Source organism: Octopus sinensis, linkage group LG16, assembly GCF_006345805.1.
Source record: "Octopus sinensis linkage group LG16, ASM634580v1, whole genome shotgun sequence".
NCBI classification, from domain to species: domain Eukaryota; kingdom Metazoa; phylum Mollusca; class Cephalopoda; order Octopoda; family Octopodidae; genus Octopus; species Octopus sinensis.
Window position 1 is genome coordinate 35867192 of NC_043012.1, and position 18804 is coordinate 35885995.

General features: G+C 36.1%; 1 protein-coding gene across 2 annotated transcripts in view; it reads left to right on the forward strand.

The window, feature by feature from the left end:
- Nucleotides 1-18804, forward strand: part of LOC115220299 (branchpoint-bridging protein-like) — a 73329-nt gene that overhangs the window by 39458 nt on the left and 15067 nt on the right. The window contains exons 2-3 of one of the 2 annotated variants that reach the window (XM_029790405.2): nucleotides 11515-11682; nucleotides 17998-18045. In XM_029790405.2, coding sequence (XP_029646265.2) covers nucleotides 11515-11682; nucleotides 17998-18045 — 216 coding nt within the window. The remainder of the gene's footprint in view (nucleotides 1-11514; nucleotides 11683-17997; nucleotides 18046-18804) is intronic. The other variant, XM_036509999.1, reaches the window with a different exon arrangement.

Sequence of the window (18804 nt, forward strand, 5' to 3'; positions counted from 1 at the left end):
GTCAAAGAGACACCTTCACTCAAAGGCTCGTAACAGGTGATGAAACATGGGTTCATTATTATGAACCAGAATCAAAGAGGCAGTCAATGGAATGGCACCACTCTATGTCACTACCATCAAAAAAGTTCAAGATGCAAAAGTCAGCTGGAAAAATCATGGCGACCGTCTTTTGTGATACTCAAGGTGTCATTCTGGTTGATTTCTTGCCAAAAGGAAAAACAATAAACTCATAATAAGCTTCATTTCGATATATGGTACATGTTCCTGTGTTGGTAATTTTACCTGTCCTAAACAAAATGGCATTATTTTTTGACTCACCCTCGTAGTTTCACTTTACAGACATTTCAGGCGATGAATGGTCTTCAAGAATGGTCTTCAAGAATGGTCTTTAAGAATGGTCTTCAAGAATGGTCTTTAAGAATGGTCTTTAAGAATGGTCTTTAAGAATGGTCTTCAAGAATGAGTTAAATTTGTAAACCGAGGTTTCACTACATTTGTTTCTGTTTTTTACTTTCTGAGTTCAAATCTCACTGAGATCAACTTTGCTTTTCATCCTTTCAGGGTCAATAAAGTAAATACCAGTCAAGTACCCTGGAGGGGAGGGTATCAATTTCACACCCACCCTCTCTGAATTGCTGGCCTTGTGACTAAAGTAGCAACAATTACCGTATAATTATAAATTTCTAGCTTCTAACTGATTGTCTTAGATACTGGTTGTTATGGCAACCTGGAAAAATATTTCTGTCTGATATAAATAAATTGTGTGTGTGTGTGTGTGGTGTGTGTGTATTAATGTGTGAGTGTGTGTGAGGGTGTTAATGTGTGTATGTGAGTGAGTGTGTATGTGTGTATTAAGAATGTTATCATTCATGTGTTTGTGCTTAACCACAGTAACAACAACAACAACAACAATAGCCACAGAAATAAATTGCTGACTCAGAAAATTGGACCTGGAATAGCAAAGCAACAAGAATATTAATATTAAGACATAGATGACAAAGAGGAGGAAAAATAACAACAACCACAAGAAGAAGGAGGAGGAGGAGAAGAAGAAGAAGAAGAAGAAGAAGAAGGAGAAGGAGAAGAAGAAGGAGGAAGAAGAAGAAGAAGAAGAGGAAGAAGAAGAAAAAGAAGGAGAAGAAGGAGAAGGAGGAGGAGGAGAAAGAGAAAGAGGAGGAGGAGAAGAAGAAGAAGAAGAAGAAGGAAAAGGAGAAGAAGGAGGAGGAGGAGGAGGAGGAGAGAAGAAGAAGGAAAAGGAGGAGGAGAAGAAGAAGAAGAGAAGAAGAAGGAGAAGGAGGAGGAGGAGAACGAAAAGGAGAAGGAGGAGGAGGAGAAAGAAAAGGAGAAGAAGAAGAAGAAGAAAGTAGGTTTCTGTTTGAAGAAGAGTCGGTTATTATTTCTTGAAGAATGATTGGACTCCATAGAAGCGTCCTCATTTATCCACAACATGTAAAAATGTTTAGTGAGATAATTAATGAGATGTGGGTATGGTGTGTCTTGAGTGACAGATCTGTGAATCCTCATCGTCATCATCATCATTGTCATGATCATTTAAGGCCCCTTTGCCCATGCCATCATAGGTTGGCTTGTTTAACAGGAACTGATGGATCACAGAACTGTACCAGTCTCCAACGTCTGCTTGGCATCATTTTTACAGTCGGATGCTGTCAAAAAAGCAGTACTAGCGAAGTCACCCAATACTTAGAAGACAAGATCCTTCAATAAATATGTCTGGAAAATTCTCCATAAGCATTTTCTCCATGGGGAAATTTGCTGTAGGAAATTTCACTGTAAAGGAAGAACACAAACAGACTGTAAACGAGAGAACTCGTTTTAAAGAAATTCCCATTCTCTAATTGGTAGGTCTTTTTGATGAAGTTGCCATTTTAAGAAAACAGCTATATATATATATATATATATATATATTATTCTTAATTTTACTTGTTTCAGTCATTTGACTGCAGCCATGCTGGAGCACTGCCTTTTAATCAAGCAAATCAAATCCAAGATTTATTCTATGTAAGCCTAGTACTTATTCTATCTGTCTCTTTTACCGAACTAATGGGGACGTAAACACACCAGCATTGGTTGTCAAGTGATGTTAGGGGGGGGGGGGTTAAACACAGACACACAAACATACACATACATGCATATATATATACATGTATACGACAGGCTTCTTTCAGTTTCCATCTACCAAATCCATTCACATGACTTTGGTTGGCCCGAGTCTATAGTAGAAGACACTTGCCCAAGGTGCCACACAGTCGGACTGAACCCAGAACCATGTGGTTGGTAAGCAAGCTACTTACCACACAGCCACTCCTGCGCATATATATATATATATATATATATATATATATATTGTAATATATATATTGCAATTTTTTGTTTTGCATATTTTTGTTGTATGGCAAATTTTCCTACAGCAAAAATGTTTACAACCCTCCATAAAGTAAGACTGTACGAGCATATAGTGTAATGGTTAAAAGCGCAAGATTGCTAGTTCAATTCCAAGCAGTGCCTTGACTAAATAATAATAATAATAATTACATCAGCAAAAAAATACCGTAGGAATGAGAAACCAGGGCACCTGATGAAGGCTGGAGGGTATATCAGCCAAAACATTGTGGTAGCAACAAACAAGATGAGGACACATATCCGTCAAATGTAAATAAAGTAAATAAAGTAAGAGCGCTGTATTAAAGGAGGTGAAAGCGTGATAGAGGGGCTGGCCATGGATCCAATTGGACCTGGCGGGGTAGTCGGGGGGGGGGGCTACATAACAACATTAACGATAAAGAGGATCAAAGTGAACAACAAAAAAAATTGTAGAAATTATGCAAAAAATAAATAATAAGCAGCAATAACAACAGGGAATCAATAAAAGATTCTTGTGGGTCTTTGACTGACTTGAAACAACAGCAAAATCTCCCTCAAAGCAGACTCTTGCCATTTTGAAAAAAAAACAATATCACAGGGGATTCTGAAGTTTGGGAGGGACGAAATATATAATAATTAAATGATCAAAGCCTCCTCTTTCAGGACTGACCTGGGGTTAAACAACAACAGCAGCTATAATAATTAGAAGAAGTGAATAATATAAAACAAGTCATTAAAGAAAAACACATGACCAAAAAAAAAAACAAATCTGATTGGCTTTTCTTGAAAATAGCAACGAATTCTTGGCAGCTTATTTAATTATTATTATTATTATTATTATTATTATTATTATTATTGTTATTCTTGTGTGAAATAAATGAGTCAGAGGTGCCTTAGGGTCTGTCCCCAACTGAAATAATACAATTGTTTTAATTAGCTTGTATTCCATGTTGATTCGTTAAATGTTGGGCATCATCGTTGTTATATCATCATCTCTGTGGAAAGTTGTAATTAGCGGAGAAAATGGAGTTTGAGGTCGTCACTGGGAATTACTTATTTGAGGATTTCACGGCAAACTTTATGAAGAAACAAACCGTTTCTGCAGAGCTGCAACTTGTAATTTGCATATTATGAACATCATCATCATCATCATCATCATCATGGTCGTCATCATAATTGTCATCATTATCATTATTATTATTACTATTATTGCAAAATGAAAGAAATTAATATTATTAATTTATTATAGTTATGATTGAAATTATAATTATTATTACTATCATTATTGATATTCATTATTATCATTACTTCTATTATTATTATTATTATTATTATTATTATTATTATTATTATTATTATTATTATTATTATTATTATATTTATTATTGTTGTTATTATTATTATCATTATTATTATTATTATTATTATTATTATTATTATTATTATTATTATTGATATTGTTACAAATATTTCTATCTAAACGAAATAAGAAATTACTTTTATGCATAATAGAAAATATTTATTATTCACATACAAACAGATGCATATATATGTATATGTATATATATATACATATATATATATATATATACAAACATGTATATATATACACACACATGTATATATATATGTATATTATATATGTATGTATATATATATATATATTATATATATATATATAATAATATATATATTATATATATATATACATATATATGCATATATATATATATATTCACATACAAATATATATAAATAGATTAATTTATTATTAGTTGATTATATTCATAAGTTTTGAAAGAAAAATAATTAAAATTTCATTAAATATAATGAAGAAAATTAAATGTTAGTTTTTCAATAAAATACTTTGAACAGCATTAGTCATTATTTATTTTCTAAATTATATTTATTATGTTTATATTTATGATTCCCTATGCACACAAATATAAATGCATACATACTTGTGTGTGTGTGGTTAGAATGTAGCATGGGAAAGTGAATGTTTAATGATGATGTTGGAATAAATGACTATGTATGTATATATATATATTGTATATATACATGTATGTTATGTGTGTATGTGTGTACACAAACACATGCATATACACATACCTATATAAATATGTGTGTCAGTGTATATGTGTGTGTGTGTGTGTACACACAAGCACACATGCTTATACATATGATATATATTATATTTTGTTTTGGTCAAGTCCTGCTACTCTGAGTTTCCCCTGTAGGTGCACAGGATCCTCAGTCAAGTTATGACAGTCATATCTTGCCCAAAGTAAAACATCAATAATCTTTACCATGGTATTGAGTACTGGTTTTTTCTGATAGTTAACACCAAATAGCTACATTATAAATGTATATAGATCATCGTCATCATCATCATCATCATCATTTAATGTCTGCTCTCCATGCTGGCATGGATTGGACAGGTTGACATGGAGCTGGCTAGTAGGGGTCAGCTGTCCAGATTCAAACTGTCTGTTGTGGCATGGTTTCTATGGCTGGATGCCCTTCCTAATGCCAACCACTTAGCAGGATTGCATTTTACATGCTACCAGCATGGGCATGTTCATGCAGCACCAGCACAGTGGAGGCGCAGTGGTTAGGGGCAGCAGACTCATGGTCAGAGGATCATGGTTTTGATTCCCAGACCGGGTGTTGTGTTTGTTTATTGAGCGAAAACACCTAAAGCCCATTTTATGTGGCACTGACACCTGTAAAAGACATGCCTGAATGTGTGGAAAACAGCGATTTTACTTTGCACATCTTCTAAAGTGCAGCAAATTGCCACATCTCCCTGTTCCTTGTCATTTCCTCAGTGAGGCCCAGCATCCGGAGATCATTTCTCACCACATCTTCCTGGGTCTACACCTTCCCTGCATAATTAGAGCTTGCCACTTCTTTATGTAGCTGTCCTCATCCATATGCATCATATGACCAAACCAGTGCAGTCTTCTGTGTGTGTGTGTGTGTAATACGCACATATATATATATACATATAGTTTGATAGATAGATAGATAGATAGTTAGATAGGTAGGTAGGTAGGTAGGTAGGTAGGTAGGTTGGCAGACAGACAGATAGATGTACACACAATGTGTGTGTCTTTTCATTTTGAATATAAAACACAGTAACATTTAGATATTGTCATTAGAGGCAAAAAATGAAAATTGTTTTAACAAAGTATTTTGAATTAATTATATCTACACTTGAAATTTTTTGAAAAAATGTGCATTAGCAAACTACACAGCATTTCAACTCAGTGTTTGTTCCATTAAATTGTGATTCTACTTGTTAGAGATCAACTTGAAAGTGCAGAATTTAATAAGGTTTTAATGAAACCACCATTCAAGTGTGGTCGATGCCAGTACTGCTTGACTGGCCCTTGTGGCAGTGGCATGTAAAAAGCACCCACTACACTCTTGGAGTGGTTGGTGTTAGGAAGGGCATCCAGCTGTAGAAATTTTGCCAGATCATATTGGAGCCTGGTGCAGCCTTCTGGCTTGCCAGCCCTCAGTCAAACCATCCAGCTCATGCCATCATTGAAAGCAGACATTAAACGACAATAATGATGATGAGAGGATCAATTAGAAAGAGTTCAATTGTGGATTAATTAGATAGTGGTTCATCTCGATAGAGGATTAAGTCTATTAATGCATTTTAAACTTCTTTTATGTAATAACTATTGCTGCCCTTTTTTTGCTTCTGCTAACATTTTGTGGTTAACCCCTTCACTGTGATTCAATAGAGTGAAGGACTGAGGCTTAGTGGTTAAGGTATTCAGCTCACGGTCATGTGATCCTGAGTTCAATTCCTGGCAGTATGTTGTGGCCTTGAGCAAGGCTCTGTATTTCACATTGCTCCAGTCCACTCAGCTGGCAAAAATGAGTTGTACCTGTAATTCAAAGGGGCCAGCCTTGCCCCATTCTGTGTCACAGTGAACCTCCCTGAGAGCTACATTAAGGGTACACATGTGTCTGTGGAGTGCTCAGCCACTTGCACGCTGGTTTCATGAACAGATTGTTCCATTGACCAGATTAGCTGGAACTCCTGTCGTCATAAGTGATGACGGTCCAGTGTTTTTTCTTTTATGATTCAACAAATACACCAGAAAAGATTGTTGTCCACTAGTTTGTCACTGCTTGTACATCATAAGTCCTTTCATCAGTACAATATGGATGCTGGGTGATCTTTGCACACAGGCTAAAAATTGAAGTTATTTTTGAAAATTTGGACAATCCCTCCCACACACACACACCCTCTACTCTCTTTGTCCCCCTCAAATTCATATACCTTAGAACTCTCTCCCATCTCGATGTTTTCCTCCTTCTTATGACCTAAACTCTTTTAAACTGAAGTAAATTTTTTCCTTTCATCTTGATTTGTACCTCTTTATAGTCCTTTACACTAAATGGCTTCTCACTTTTTTTTGGACTTTCTTATTATATATATATATATATATATATATATATATATATATATACTCGTCCAAGCCAAAGGTGGTAGTATTCTCTTTGAAAAGCATTGAGATAAGGGCTCAACTAGAGATCAGATCAACTAGATTTAGATTCATTTAATCAGTAATTGAACTCACTAGATTGTGATTCAACTAAGTGGTGGATCAACTGGATTATGGTTTAGTTATGTATGGGATCAACTATGTGTGGTTCAACTAGATAGTGTATTGACTAGCTAGTAGATTGTGATTCAGCAAGGTAGTGGATTAACTTAGTGTGGTTCACTTTGGTAGCTGATTAATTAGGCAAGTGAATCGACTTGGCTATTGTTCATCTAAATATTGGATCAGCTGTGTAGTTAATGTATCAGCTAGGGCATGGATTGGTGTTCTGCCATGCTGGGGCACTGCTATTAGTGTGATTTCTAGTTTATTTCAAACTTATGACCCTCTTCCCAGATTTGGTTTTGTTAATAATTTTGGCAGAGCTCTTTCTATTTGCCATGATATGGGTTCATCTGGTGTCTCAATTAAAAATTTATCTAAATGTTTTTTGAGCACATCCATGTCTACCTCCTGTTTTGACAAGGTATTGAAAAGCTGTGGGTTCTTGGACCCTAAGCTGTTACAGTATTGACTTGTTACTTCAGCTAGAGAGGCTGGGATCTTTGGTACTCTGCACTGATGTTGAAACTGAAAGTTGTTATAGCTTTCAATCCCCAAATTAGCTGCTAGATCCTTCAGGTGTGGCTGTGTGGTAAGAAGTTTGTTGCACAACCACATGGTTCCGGGTTCAGTCCCACTGCATGGCACTTTGGGCAAGTGTCTTTTACTACTTCTTCGGGTTGACCAAAGCCTTGTGAGTGGATTTGGTAGACAGAAACTGAAAGAAGCCCATTGTTCATATATATATATATATGGGGTGGGTGGGTGGGTCTGTGTTTGTCCCCCACTACTGCTTGACAATTGGTGGTTGTGTGTCTTTTGTCCCTCTAACTCAGCAGTTTGGCAAAAGCGACTGATAAAATAAGCACTAGGCTCGATTTATTTGGCAATAACTCTTCAAGGCTGTGCCCCAGCATGGCCACAGTCTAATGACTGAAACAAAAGATAAAAGATATATATATATATAAATATCACTGCATATCTTTTGTATCTTCTCTCTCTGGGGAAGAGAGTCTGAATTCTTTTAACCTTCAACACTCGCTCATCTATTGCACAAATGCAATTGCTTTACTTTGGGTTGCCTCAAGTTTTGCTGTCAGTTTAACACTTGGTGGGGACCATAATAGGGACCAGTAATACAGATCATTGGAAATGAATGTTCTCATTCGGGCCAACATAGTTTTCACTTTCCTGGTTGTGAATGATCTCAGAATATCCAACCAGCCAGTTCTTTGCACAGTGTTACCATCAAAATAATATGCATATGGAATGATGCATCATTACTCATGTGGATTCTCAGGTCATAGCCCTACTGTGAATCTAGGATTACAATACCAGCTGCTCTTGCATATTCTTACTGCATTCATTTATGAACTGGTTGCAGGACCCTTCAACATTTTCAGCACTGAACTGCTTATGGTCTTCTTCAGGTCTTTCTGAAGATTTCTCTTATCCTCAGCCTGTGATTCCCTTCTGTCATCAGCATTGCTGGTGAAAATGGCTGATTATATTATAAGACTAGCAGTATCGCCCGGCGTTGCTCGGGTTTGTAAGGGAAATAACTATATAAGCATTTTTAGAGATGTAAAGTATAAAAGCCATCTCAATATGGCTAACCACAAAGGTGGGGGTGTTACTGTAGCTTTTTACGTTCTGAGATTTAATAATAAATTTTTAGAGAGTTACTTCCTTATATATGCCAAAAATGCATTAAAAATGGGAAAAATTGATGGTAAATTATTTTTAAAATTGTAGACTCATCGTAGACGCGCGCTAATACCCAGAAGGGCTCGATATGAATCACGACTATAAGATACCCGGTTTTGGTTAAGCTGCACCGCAAAATGTGGGAGTAGTTAGGAATCTAAATCGTAGGAGACAGACAGCACACAACCTCTCTTTTATATATAAAGAAGATATGGAAAGCAGGTACACGGTTAAAATCCAAGCTGTGTCCTCTTGAGGAACATTTGCTTATTCCAGTATTCCAGATACATTTTGTGTAAGTTATATATAAGAGTTAAAAAATACTGGAAAATATTTTCTGTAGAGTAAGAATATCAAAACATGATATTGAGAAAATTTTGGTATTATTTATTCATCATTCAATGGTAAATAAATAATACCAAGAAATTTCTCAATCTCCTGTTTCAGCATAAGATATATATATATATATATATATATATATATATATAATTTCAACAATTGAGGGTAAAATTAATTAATTAATCAATTTCACCAGTATTCAGTATGCAAAGGGACCATTTAAGGCGAATTCAAATTATTACATTATATAAAAGGGCTTAGTAAAATAAATTACTTTGCCGCAAAGTAATTTATTTTACTAAGCCCTTTTATATAATATATATATATATAATATATATATATATATATATATATGGGAAGAGTTTACGAAAAAAAAAAGATGAAGACAGGTGGTGTACAAAACAAACAGATGTATTAGTATAATGCTCAGGAATAGAAAAAGTCTTTTACGTTTCGAGCCTACGCTCTTCTACAGAAAGGGACACAGAAAAAACATGGTGAGAAAAAAATGTGTGTAGTGGCTAACGATATATATACATATATATATGTGTGTATGTAAGTACATATATATTTTATATAGCTTCATTGGACTTACCTATTGAGTGAAGTATTGTGTAATTGTATATCTCAAATAATTCTGTATATTCCCTATCATTTGATGTGGTTAGCCAGATTTGGATTGTATCAGAGTGCTAATAAGGTACCTGCCCAGATTCCAAATTCCTATTTATATTCCTATATATATATATATATGTGTGTGTATATGTATATATGTATATATGTATATATACATATATACATATATATATACATGTATATATGTATATATGTATATATACATTTATACATGCATATATATATATGTATATATGTATATATGCTGATGTGGCCATGTCATAAGAAGTTTGCTTTCCAACCACATGGTTTCATGTTCAATCTCAGTGTGTGGTGCCATGGGCAGGTGTCTCCTGATGGAGTCCTTAGATGATTGGATTTGGTAGATAGAAACTGAAAGAAGCCCATCATATGTGTGTGTGTTACTGTCCCCGTGCTATGACATCGCATGATAGTTGTGTCACCATCACTCAAGTGGTTTCCATCATTTCCAGTCTTTTGTGAGAAGATGTTTCTCCAAGGAGAAAATATTTCCTTACTTGGAAACAGGTGAGGGTCAGTTACAGGGAGAGCATTCCGTTTCAATGAATTCTATCTGACCCATGCAAGCATGGAAAAGTTGATGTTAAAATGATGATGATGATGATGATGATGATGATATATATATGTACATATTATTGAGAGGTTGAACCAATTTCATGTCATATATTACACACAGTCTACAGTTATAATGTACACACACACACACACACACACACGCAAACAAACAAGCATACACACACATAAATGTATATACATGTACACACATACATATAGTTATATGTCTTTTTAGCTAATTTTCTCTGGATTTAGCATTTTAGGGCCCTGGGTTGGGATCGTAGACCTTTTTTTTTTTTTTGAAGCAAAGTTTTACAGCCAGAGGCTGCTCCTAATTCTAACCATTTTAGTAATCCCTTACAGCACCTATGGAGAGCTGGAAAAAGATGAGAGAACAATTCAGCTTCTCCATCTACACAAACTTTTGCTGTCATCTGAAGAACGAGAACAAGAGAAAAGGAATAAAGATCTTTGGAATAAAGAAATTTCATCTTCCCAAAAACTATGTTACTCTGCCTCCTCTGTTGTGTACTTTCTTTTCTTGCTCCTGTTCACATTTGAGTGTCAACATTTGCATATATATATATATATATATATATATATATATATATATATATATATAATATGTATGTATATTTATATATGTGTGTGTTTGTGCATGTATATAGGTGCATATATATGTGTGTGTATATATATATATATATATATATATATACATGCACACACACTCACACACATATATGTATATGTGTATATGTATATATATGTGAGTGCGTGTGTGTATACATATATATATTTATGCATATAGATATATATAAATACAAATCAAATATGTATATGTGTGTATGCATATATATATATATATATAGATATATATATATATATATAATATATATATGTATATATATGTATGTATACACACACACACACATATATATATACATACACACACATATTCACATACCCATTCATATACATACACACATACATACATTTGTGTGTGTGTGTGTGTATCCTTATCCATGGACATAACTAAAATACAGACGACTACAAATACAGGCATTAAACATCTCCAGCCATGAAATCATTAACCATTCTCATTAGTAGACCTTCAATCATAAACCTTAAATATTACAAAAAAAAAACCAACAAAAAAAACAACAAAATATAACCCGTAAAATTCCAGTACATTCCGGGTGCATCAACAGTTCGACCTCATTCCAAGTTATAAATATATTTGCAGCTCCAGGAATGGGTTTGCCACTTGTGTCGGAAGCGGAGAGTTTTGGTACTTAGCACCGGTCTTTGGTATCATGGGAGGCACCGCAACCCAGATTCTATAATCCTGCAGGTGATTGAATCCCAATGTCTGCTAGAGAAATCCTCACAAATAACCCAACAGATTCCATCCGTAAGTGAAAGGACAATTTATCAATTAGAACAAGCAACAAGTTTGCACAGTCTGCTTCTCTCTCTCTCTCTCTCTCTCTATCTCTCTCTCTCTCTATCTGCTTGCATCTCCCTCTCTTTCTCTTATTTCTCTTTACCTTTGTCAGTGTTAAATATGTTTTGCATGCTTCCCATTCTCTCTCTCTCTCTCTCACTCAGTCTATCTATCTGCCTTTCTCTCTGTCTATGGATAGATAGATAGGAAGATAGAAAGATAGATTTGTCTGTCTGTCTTTATGACTGTCTGTCTGTTTGTCACTTCCTCTTGCTCTTTTATATTTGATACTTTTTTTTATTTTATTTTTACAATCTTTTTCAGTCTTATATTCTCTCTCTATCTCCTTCTCTACCTCTTCTTCCCCCTGGCAAGCCCCTCCTTCTCTGTCTGTCTCTCTGTCTCTCTCTCTATTCCTCTCTCTTACCTCTCTGTTGATAATCTCCCTCCCTCTTCCCCTCTTTGCTTTCTTCTCCATTTCTGTTTCCTCTCTGTTCTTTCCACTATATCCCTCTCTCTGTCTCTCTCTTTCTCTCTCCCCCTCTCTGTATATTCATATATACACGCATATATATGTACACACTCTCTCACACATCCACAGACATCTCTTCGTCCCCCCCTCTCACAGTCTCTGTCTGTTTCTCAACCTCTCTTTCTTTGCCTCACTCTCTCCCTTCCTCCCTCCCACTATCTCTCACTCTCACTCTCACTCTCACTCTGTCTCATCTTCTATCTCTCTCTCTCTCTCAGTGAACACCCGCCCCCTACTCTAAAATGTGCATGTTTCATGATTCTTCACCAATAAACGCCATTGGTTATCTTATCTGATTGATCCCAATATATATATTTGATGACCGCTTCCGCAACATTACCAAACAAACCTCTCCTCTCCCCCATGCACACATGCACATAAATATCAATAAATGTACATACATTCACACACACACACATGTATGTGTATGTATGTGTGAATGTATGTATGCATACATGTGTGTATATGTGTGTGTATGTGTGTGTATATATATATATATGCACATACATATATACATATATATATATATATATATACTCATACATATATATATGTATATATGTATGTATTTATGTATGTATGTATGTAAATATATATATGCATGTATGTATGTATGTATATACATGCATACGCATATATCTAGCCGGTGCTATACAGACACTCAGTAGACCTCTTCCGATCACAAAGTTAGAATTCCTTAATAGAGATACTAATAATTAATAAAATTGTTAATGAGATAGATCACCTCCTTGCTCCCCACAGTTCTGAAACATATTTGCCTTAGTTCAAAATTCCACCGAGAACTCTCCCTTCCTCTGTGACTTACATGTATCAGTAACGACAAGATCTGACCCCCAATTTAGCACTTATGGAAAAGGTTGGGGTTAAGTAAACTAAGTCTATGGCCAATAGGGACCAAGTTGTGCTGTAGCCATTGTCCAACTCCCATCTACATTTCTGAAATGGTTTTACTGCTAGAAAGAGTGAAATAGCCAGAGATTTTTGGCTCGTGTTCCTTGTATATCTGATTTCCACTTTGATTGGTCCGTTTCTGAAGACACTTGAAGAATAGACTTATTCTGAAAGAGAGTTTAGGGAAATAGAAATACCAAAGGTGCTATTACTAATCATAATTCAAATATTTTGCATTATTGCATAACTATACCAGATAATATATACATATATATACGTAATTATATATATATATATATATTATATATATATACATATATTTTCAAAATGTGACAAGTGACCACACCCCTGACACACAGATGAATGATGGGTAAAAACGAAGATTGGTAAGTAAGGGTTACCCAAAAGATGCTGCTCTTAAAAATACTTCATAACAGAAAATAATTTCATTATTTCAGCCAAACCAAAACTGTTCAATGACTCAAACCGGTTTTTTATCGAGCATTTGTCTTCTATTTTTTGTCGGCTTTTTCTTCTTCTTTTTCTTCTCTGTTTTAATTATATTTTTATTGTTTTTCAAGTATTTTCTTTGCTTGCATAAACCTAAGAAAGAAGAAGACATATTGATTTTCTTATATATCTTTGAAATATACCAAACTCTCTGCTAATGGCACTGTAGTGGTGGTGGTGGTGGTGGTGGTGGTGGTGGTGGTGGTGGTGATGGTGTTGGTGGCGGCGGTAGTGGCGGCAGTTGTGGTGGCAGTAGGTGTCACTGGGGTCAGACTTGAGGTAGGACTGCTGGATATGTCAGACTCCAGGTCAGTATTAGAAGGGGTTTGGGTAACCCTGTGTGAGAGGGGTTGTATTTGTGGATGTATGTATGTGTGGTTGTGGACCAGTGATGTGTATGTGTATGTGAGTGTGTGTGTGTCAACAGTGGTCTGTGTGTGTATTGTGTATGTGTGTGTATTGTGTATGTGTGTGTTTATAGTGGTGTATATGCATATGTGTGTGTGTGAGTGTATATTATTGTGATGTTCTACAGTATATATGTGTAATGATGTAAGTTTGTATTGTGTATGTGTGTATGTGTAGTGACATGGATGTATTCATTTTTGTAGTTGATCTTGTTCAGCTCCAAGTTGACTCTGATCCAACAGAATATGACCTTAGGCATTCCAGCCATGGCCACTTCATCTATTTTTTCAGGAACTCTGTACTTGAGACTACATTCTCTAATGTGTCTCTTCTTTTGTTAGAAAAGTAGAGTGCGATTAGAAGGAGCAGTTGGAAGACCATGTAAAAGCTTGTTGGTGTCCATGGTGTTTGGGGCGGTGGTGATAGTTGCTGTCGCTTGTTGTTTAGCCCCAGGTCAACTGTAATTCAACTGACCTATAATCATGTCTCTTTTGTGTTTTTAAGACTATATTTTCGAATAAGTCCTTCAGTTGAGAAAATATTAGCTGCTATCTCTAGCAAGCTCATTGACTGCATAGAGGCTCCTTTAATAGAGTCTGCAGCAATGCTATGAGATATGTATGTAGGGATGTATTGTAATGTGTGTGTGTCTAGTGTGTGTGTCTGGTGTGTGTATGTGTGTGTGTGTGTGTAGTGATGCCATGTGTGTGGGGTGTGCTTGTGTATAGTGAGCTGTGTATGTCTGTGTATGTAGGTATTCAGTCATTAACAAAGCAATTAATCAACCTAATTATTTATTTATTTCTCACCATTAGTCTGTGTTCACTTCCGATCAATTCTCCAATCCATCACATCAGCCTCTGCTCTGTATTGAACCCTAAAACATTATCTTCACTGACTGAGAAGTAGTACAGTGAGATGTTATTATTCATTCTTTTGTTATCCACGTCAATCATCCGGTAAAACTTTATTCAGCAATCACCACTCATTAAACTTCTACACTCTCTACTTCATCTGTCAATTCTACTTTAATCTGTAATCCATTACTTTTAAATCTACCAAGTCACTGATTGATTGAAAGAGAGAGAGAGGGAGAGAGAGATAAATAGGAAGAGAGAAAGGGAGAGAATGTGAGAGAGGAGGGTGAGGGAGTGAGTGACAAGACTTTTGTGTATAATTTGACTGAGGGTTGAACCCTGGTCCCTGCTCCTAGAGATTTCAGCCTAAGTGTAAGTATGTTTCATGATGGAAGACACTGTATGTGGTTATCTTACCTGTACTAGAAATAGCACCTAAATTGCATTCTATGGTGTTAAATAAATAAAAACATGGAAGAGCATATTGTATTATACAGCCCTTGATACAATGTCTTAATTAAAAAAAAAAACAGGAGAGTCACATCTGGAACACCTTTGATGATGATTATGCTGGATCAGGACTGATCTGATGGCAACAATATATGTTACATAATTTATTGGCCAATACAAAGGACATGAAATTCATTCGATTTATTTGTTAGAATGTAATTAGAATGTCACAGGAAAATCTCACAAGATAGATTCTTGAAGCTGAGACAACCAGCAGGACATCTGAAGAGAGTTCCAGAAGGAGACAGTTGGATGATATCCACAGTCTCATTTGGTCATGCTTGGGAATTCAACTGGAAAGTGTAACTGGTTGCTTCTGAGAGGGCCCTACAGAGGAGGTGCCTGAGGGCTCTGACCCCTATGATCCTCTCAGGAATAGTGGGTGGAAAAAATAGCTAGATGGAACTGGATTTGATCTCAGCATTGTTAGCATGAAACTATTTACCAATTTCCTCACAGTTGATCACATCACCCTGTAGTTCTACTGTCTGTGAAATGGTAAATGCTGAGTAGCACAACCAGTCATTGAACAATGACAGGAATATCATAAGAGGGACCTATCTCTAATATCAGTTCACAGCATCTGCTTTTCCAGTATCTGTTCCTGAGGAGGAGATAACCACTCTGAAATGCATGTATCCAACAGCCTGGTTAGGGAATGCTGTAAACTGACTTGGTGTATCTACACCTATTTGTCTGCAACAAGAAGTTTTCTCCAAGACTAAAAACTGTCAGTGGCTTTCTTATGGATTCAAATATACCCCAAACATATTCGAACTGACAAGTATAAAGTATGTCTAAGGGGTTGATGGTAAAAGCAAGGAGCACTGAATAAATAAAACCTGTAGAGACCTGCAAGAAATATGGTGAGCATGATCTGTTGGACGGGTCAAACTAACTTCTCTAAAGAGCAAAACCCTTAAGACATGAGAAAATAGTTGTGGTATTAAAGGAATCAGGTGAAGTATGAAGTATTTGTGATGCCAATGTGAGACAGGGAACGAGGCAGATCTGTTATGGTGGGAGAGAAAGGAGGCAAGTATGATCTTATGTCCACAGGAAAGACAACTGTGTTGGTATTGGATATATCAGGAGAATGGATGGTAAATGTTAGGGAACTCTGTAGAGGAGGAAGATCACTAGAGTAGCTAGAGCGGGGTGAAGGGGGCAGTCCCCCTTGCGTGACACTTTTATGGGGGTAGCACCACTTTTGGCTCTGCTATATGCAATATGTATTTTAATTAGGGGCTCGGGGGAAGCAGACTGAAGGGCCACTCTGAGTGGCACACACTCTTGTCACACTAGTGAGAAAGATATGATGAGGTAAGATCTTAGGTTATTAATCCTCACAAAAGAAATAATAAAAGATTGATATATATGAAGAGATATAATATACAGTATAACTATGCTACCTGACTGATACCAGCGAAGAAATGGGTTGTTTGTTATCTATTTTGATGATTACGATGATGTTGATGATGATGATGATGATGACATGATCTGCGTATGTTTAATTGTTTTACACACTGCACTGGCTCTACAGCTGTATCTGTGTGTAAAGGCAGATGAATGTGAATAAAGCTGTTTTTGGCAATTCTAAAAACATGTTTTCTATAATCACATAGTGTGTCACAAGTGATCTAGTTGTACTAAATGTTGTCTAATAATATTTTCTGGATGCTGTATGGGTACATAAGATTTTCATTATATATCTGTGTGTGTGTGTGTGTGTGGTTGTGTGTGTGTGTGTGTGTGTGTGTGTTTGTGTGTGTGTGTGTGTGTGTGTGTGTTTATATACTATTATTTTATTTTACATACAGCTTGCATTGTAGGATGACTCCTTCATCAGCTGTCATCTGGAGATCACAATGGTTTTGCCATCTTCAGATGCAGCATCTCTCCCTTTAGTAGCCCCAAGCAGTATTGATGCTACTATGTCTGGTTTATTTTGGTCCAAACTGCAACACAAATTTTTCTTTCTGTTTTATATATGTGTATACACACACACACACACACACACACATGACTCTATGGTGCTTAAGAAGTCCACATCACATCCACATGGGCTCAGACTCAGCCACACTTGCATGGCACTTCAGGCATATCTCTACTTGAAAAACAGGTCAGGTTTAGCAACAGGAAGAGCATCCGACTGACAAACAGTAATCTGTGCTAGCATTGAAAACAGACATAAAATGTATGTATTATGTATCTCTGTATCTATGGATGTATGTGAGGAAGTAAGAGAGAGTTAGAGAGTATATCATAATGTCTGTATGTGTGTATGTGTGTGTGTGTGTGTGTGTGCTTATGCCAAAACCATTTTCATATCAAAAAATGTGCTTACAATATCACAGGAGACATTATTGCCATGTAACAGCATCCATCGATCTTTCAGTCTATCACCACCTTGACCACTATGAAGAAACAGTGAGGAGGAGGAGTGACACTGCACTATTCCCTTGGAATCAACCACTTCCACAGACTTTATCAACAACACCTTCATACCTGTTTATCAATATCAATTTGGCTTCTTTTTGTTTTCTGTTTCAGAGTCCCCCCAAACAAGGGGAAACCGAAGAGAAATCAACTCCAAAACCTGTAAGTAAATTCTTCTCATTATCTTCATTCTTTTATTCTTTTATTTATTTAGCATTTTTAAAATTTTGTTTTATGTATTGTCTCTCATGATTTTGTTTGTTTTGTTGATTTTTTGTTTTGCAGTGATCTAGATTAAATCTTCCCTCAAAATTTCATGCTAGTTTCTGTCCCAAACACCAGAGTAATTAATGACAAACCTATTTTACTAAATTCTTCATTATTTACAAAATTAATTGAAACAAAAGCAGGGAATTTCAACAGAAATATGGTTAACGAAAAGATTAAATCATTATGGACCCTAGTAGCAGTGTCACAAAAAATATGCCCCCCACCCACCCAGTCCACCGTCTGTAAAGCTGTTGGTGTTAGGAAGGGCATCATCCATTCAGCCATAGGAACCATACCAGAAGAGGCATTGGAACACGATGCAGTTCTTGGGGTCATTGGATCCGGTCAAACTGTCCAACTCATGACAGCATGGAACATGATGTTGATGATGGTTTTAGAGGATGGCAGGGTGGGGGAGCAGAAGCTATGACCGATTTGCAGTGTCTCTAAAAGTGGTGGAAGGAAAGGAGAGGAAGGTGTTACTTTGAAACCAGGGACTGGGTCTGAATGTTCGCAATAGTGGACACTGCCAAATGTAGTCACAGGTTAGGTGGTGGTGTTAAACTGGACAATGGATGAAGTCTGCCTCTTCTCACCATGAACAATCCTTGTGGTGAGTTTCCATAAACATCCTATCTATGAAATTTCACT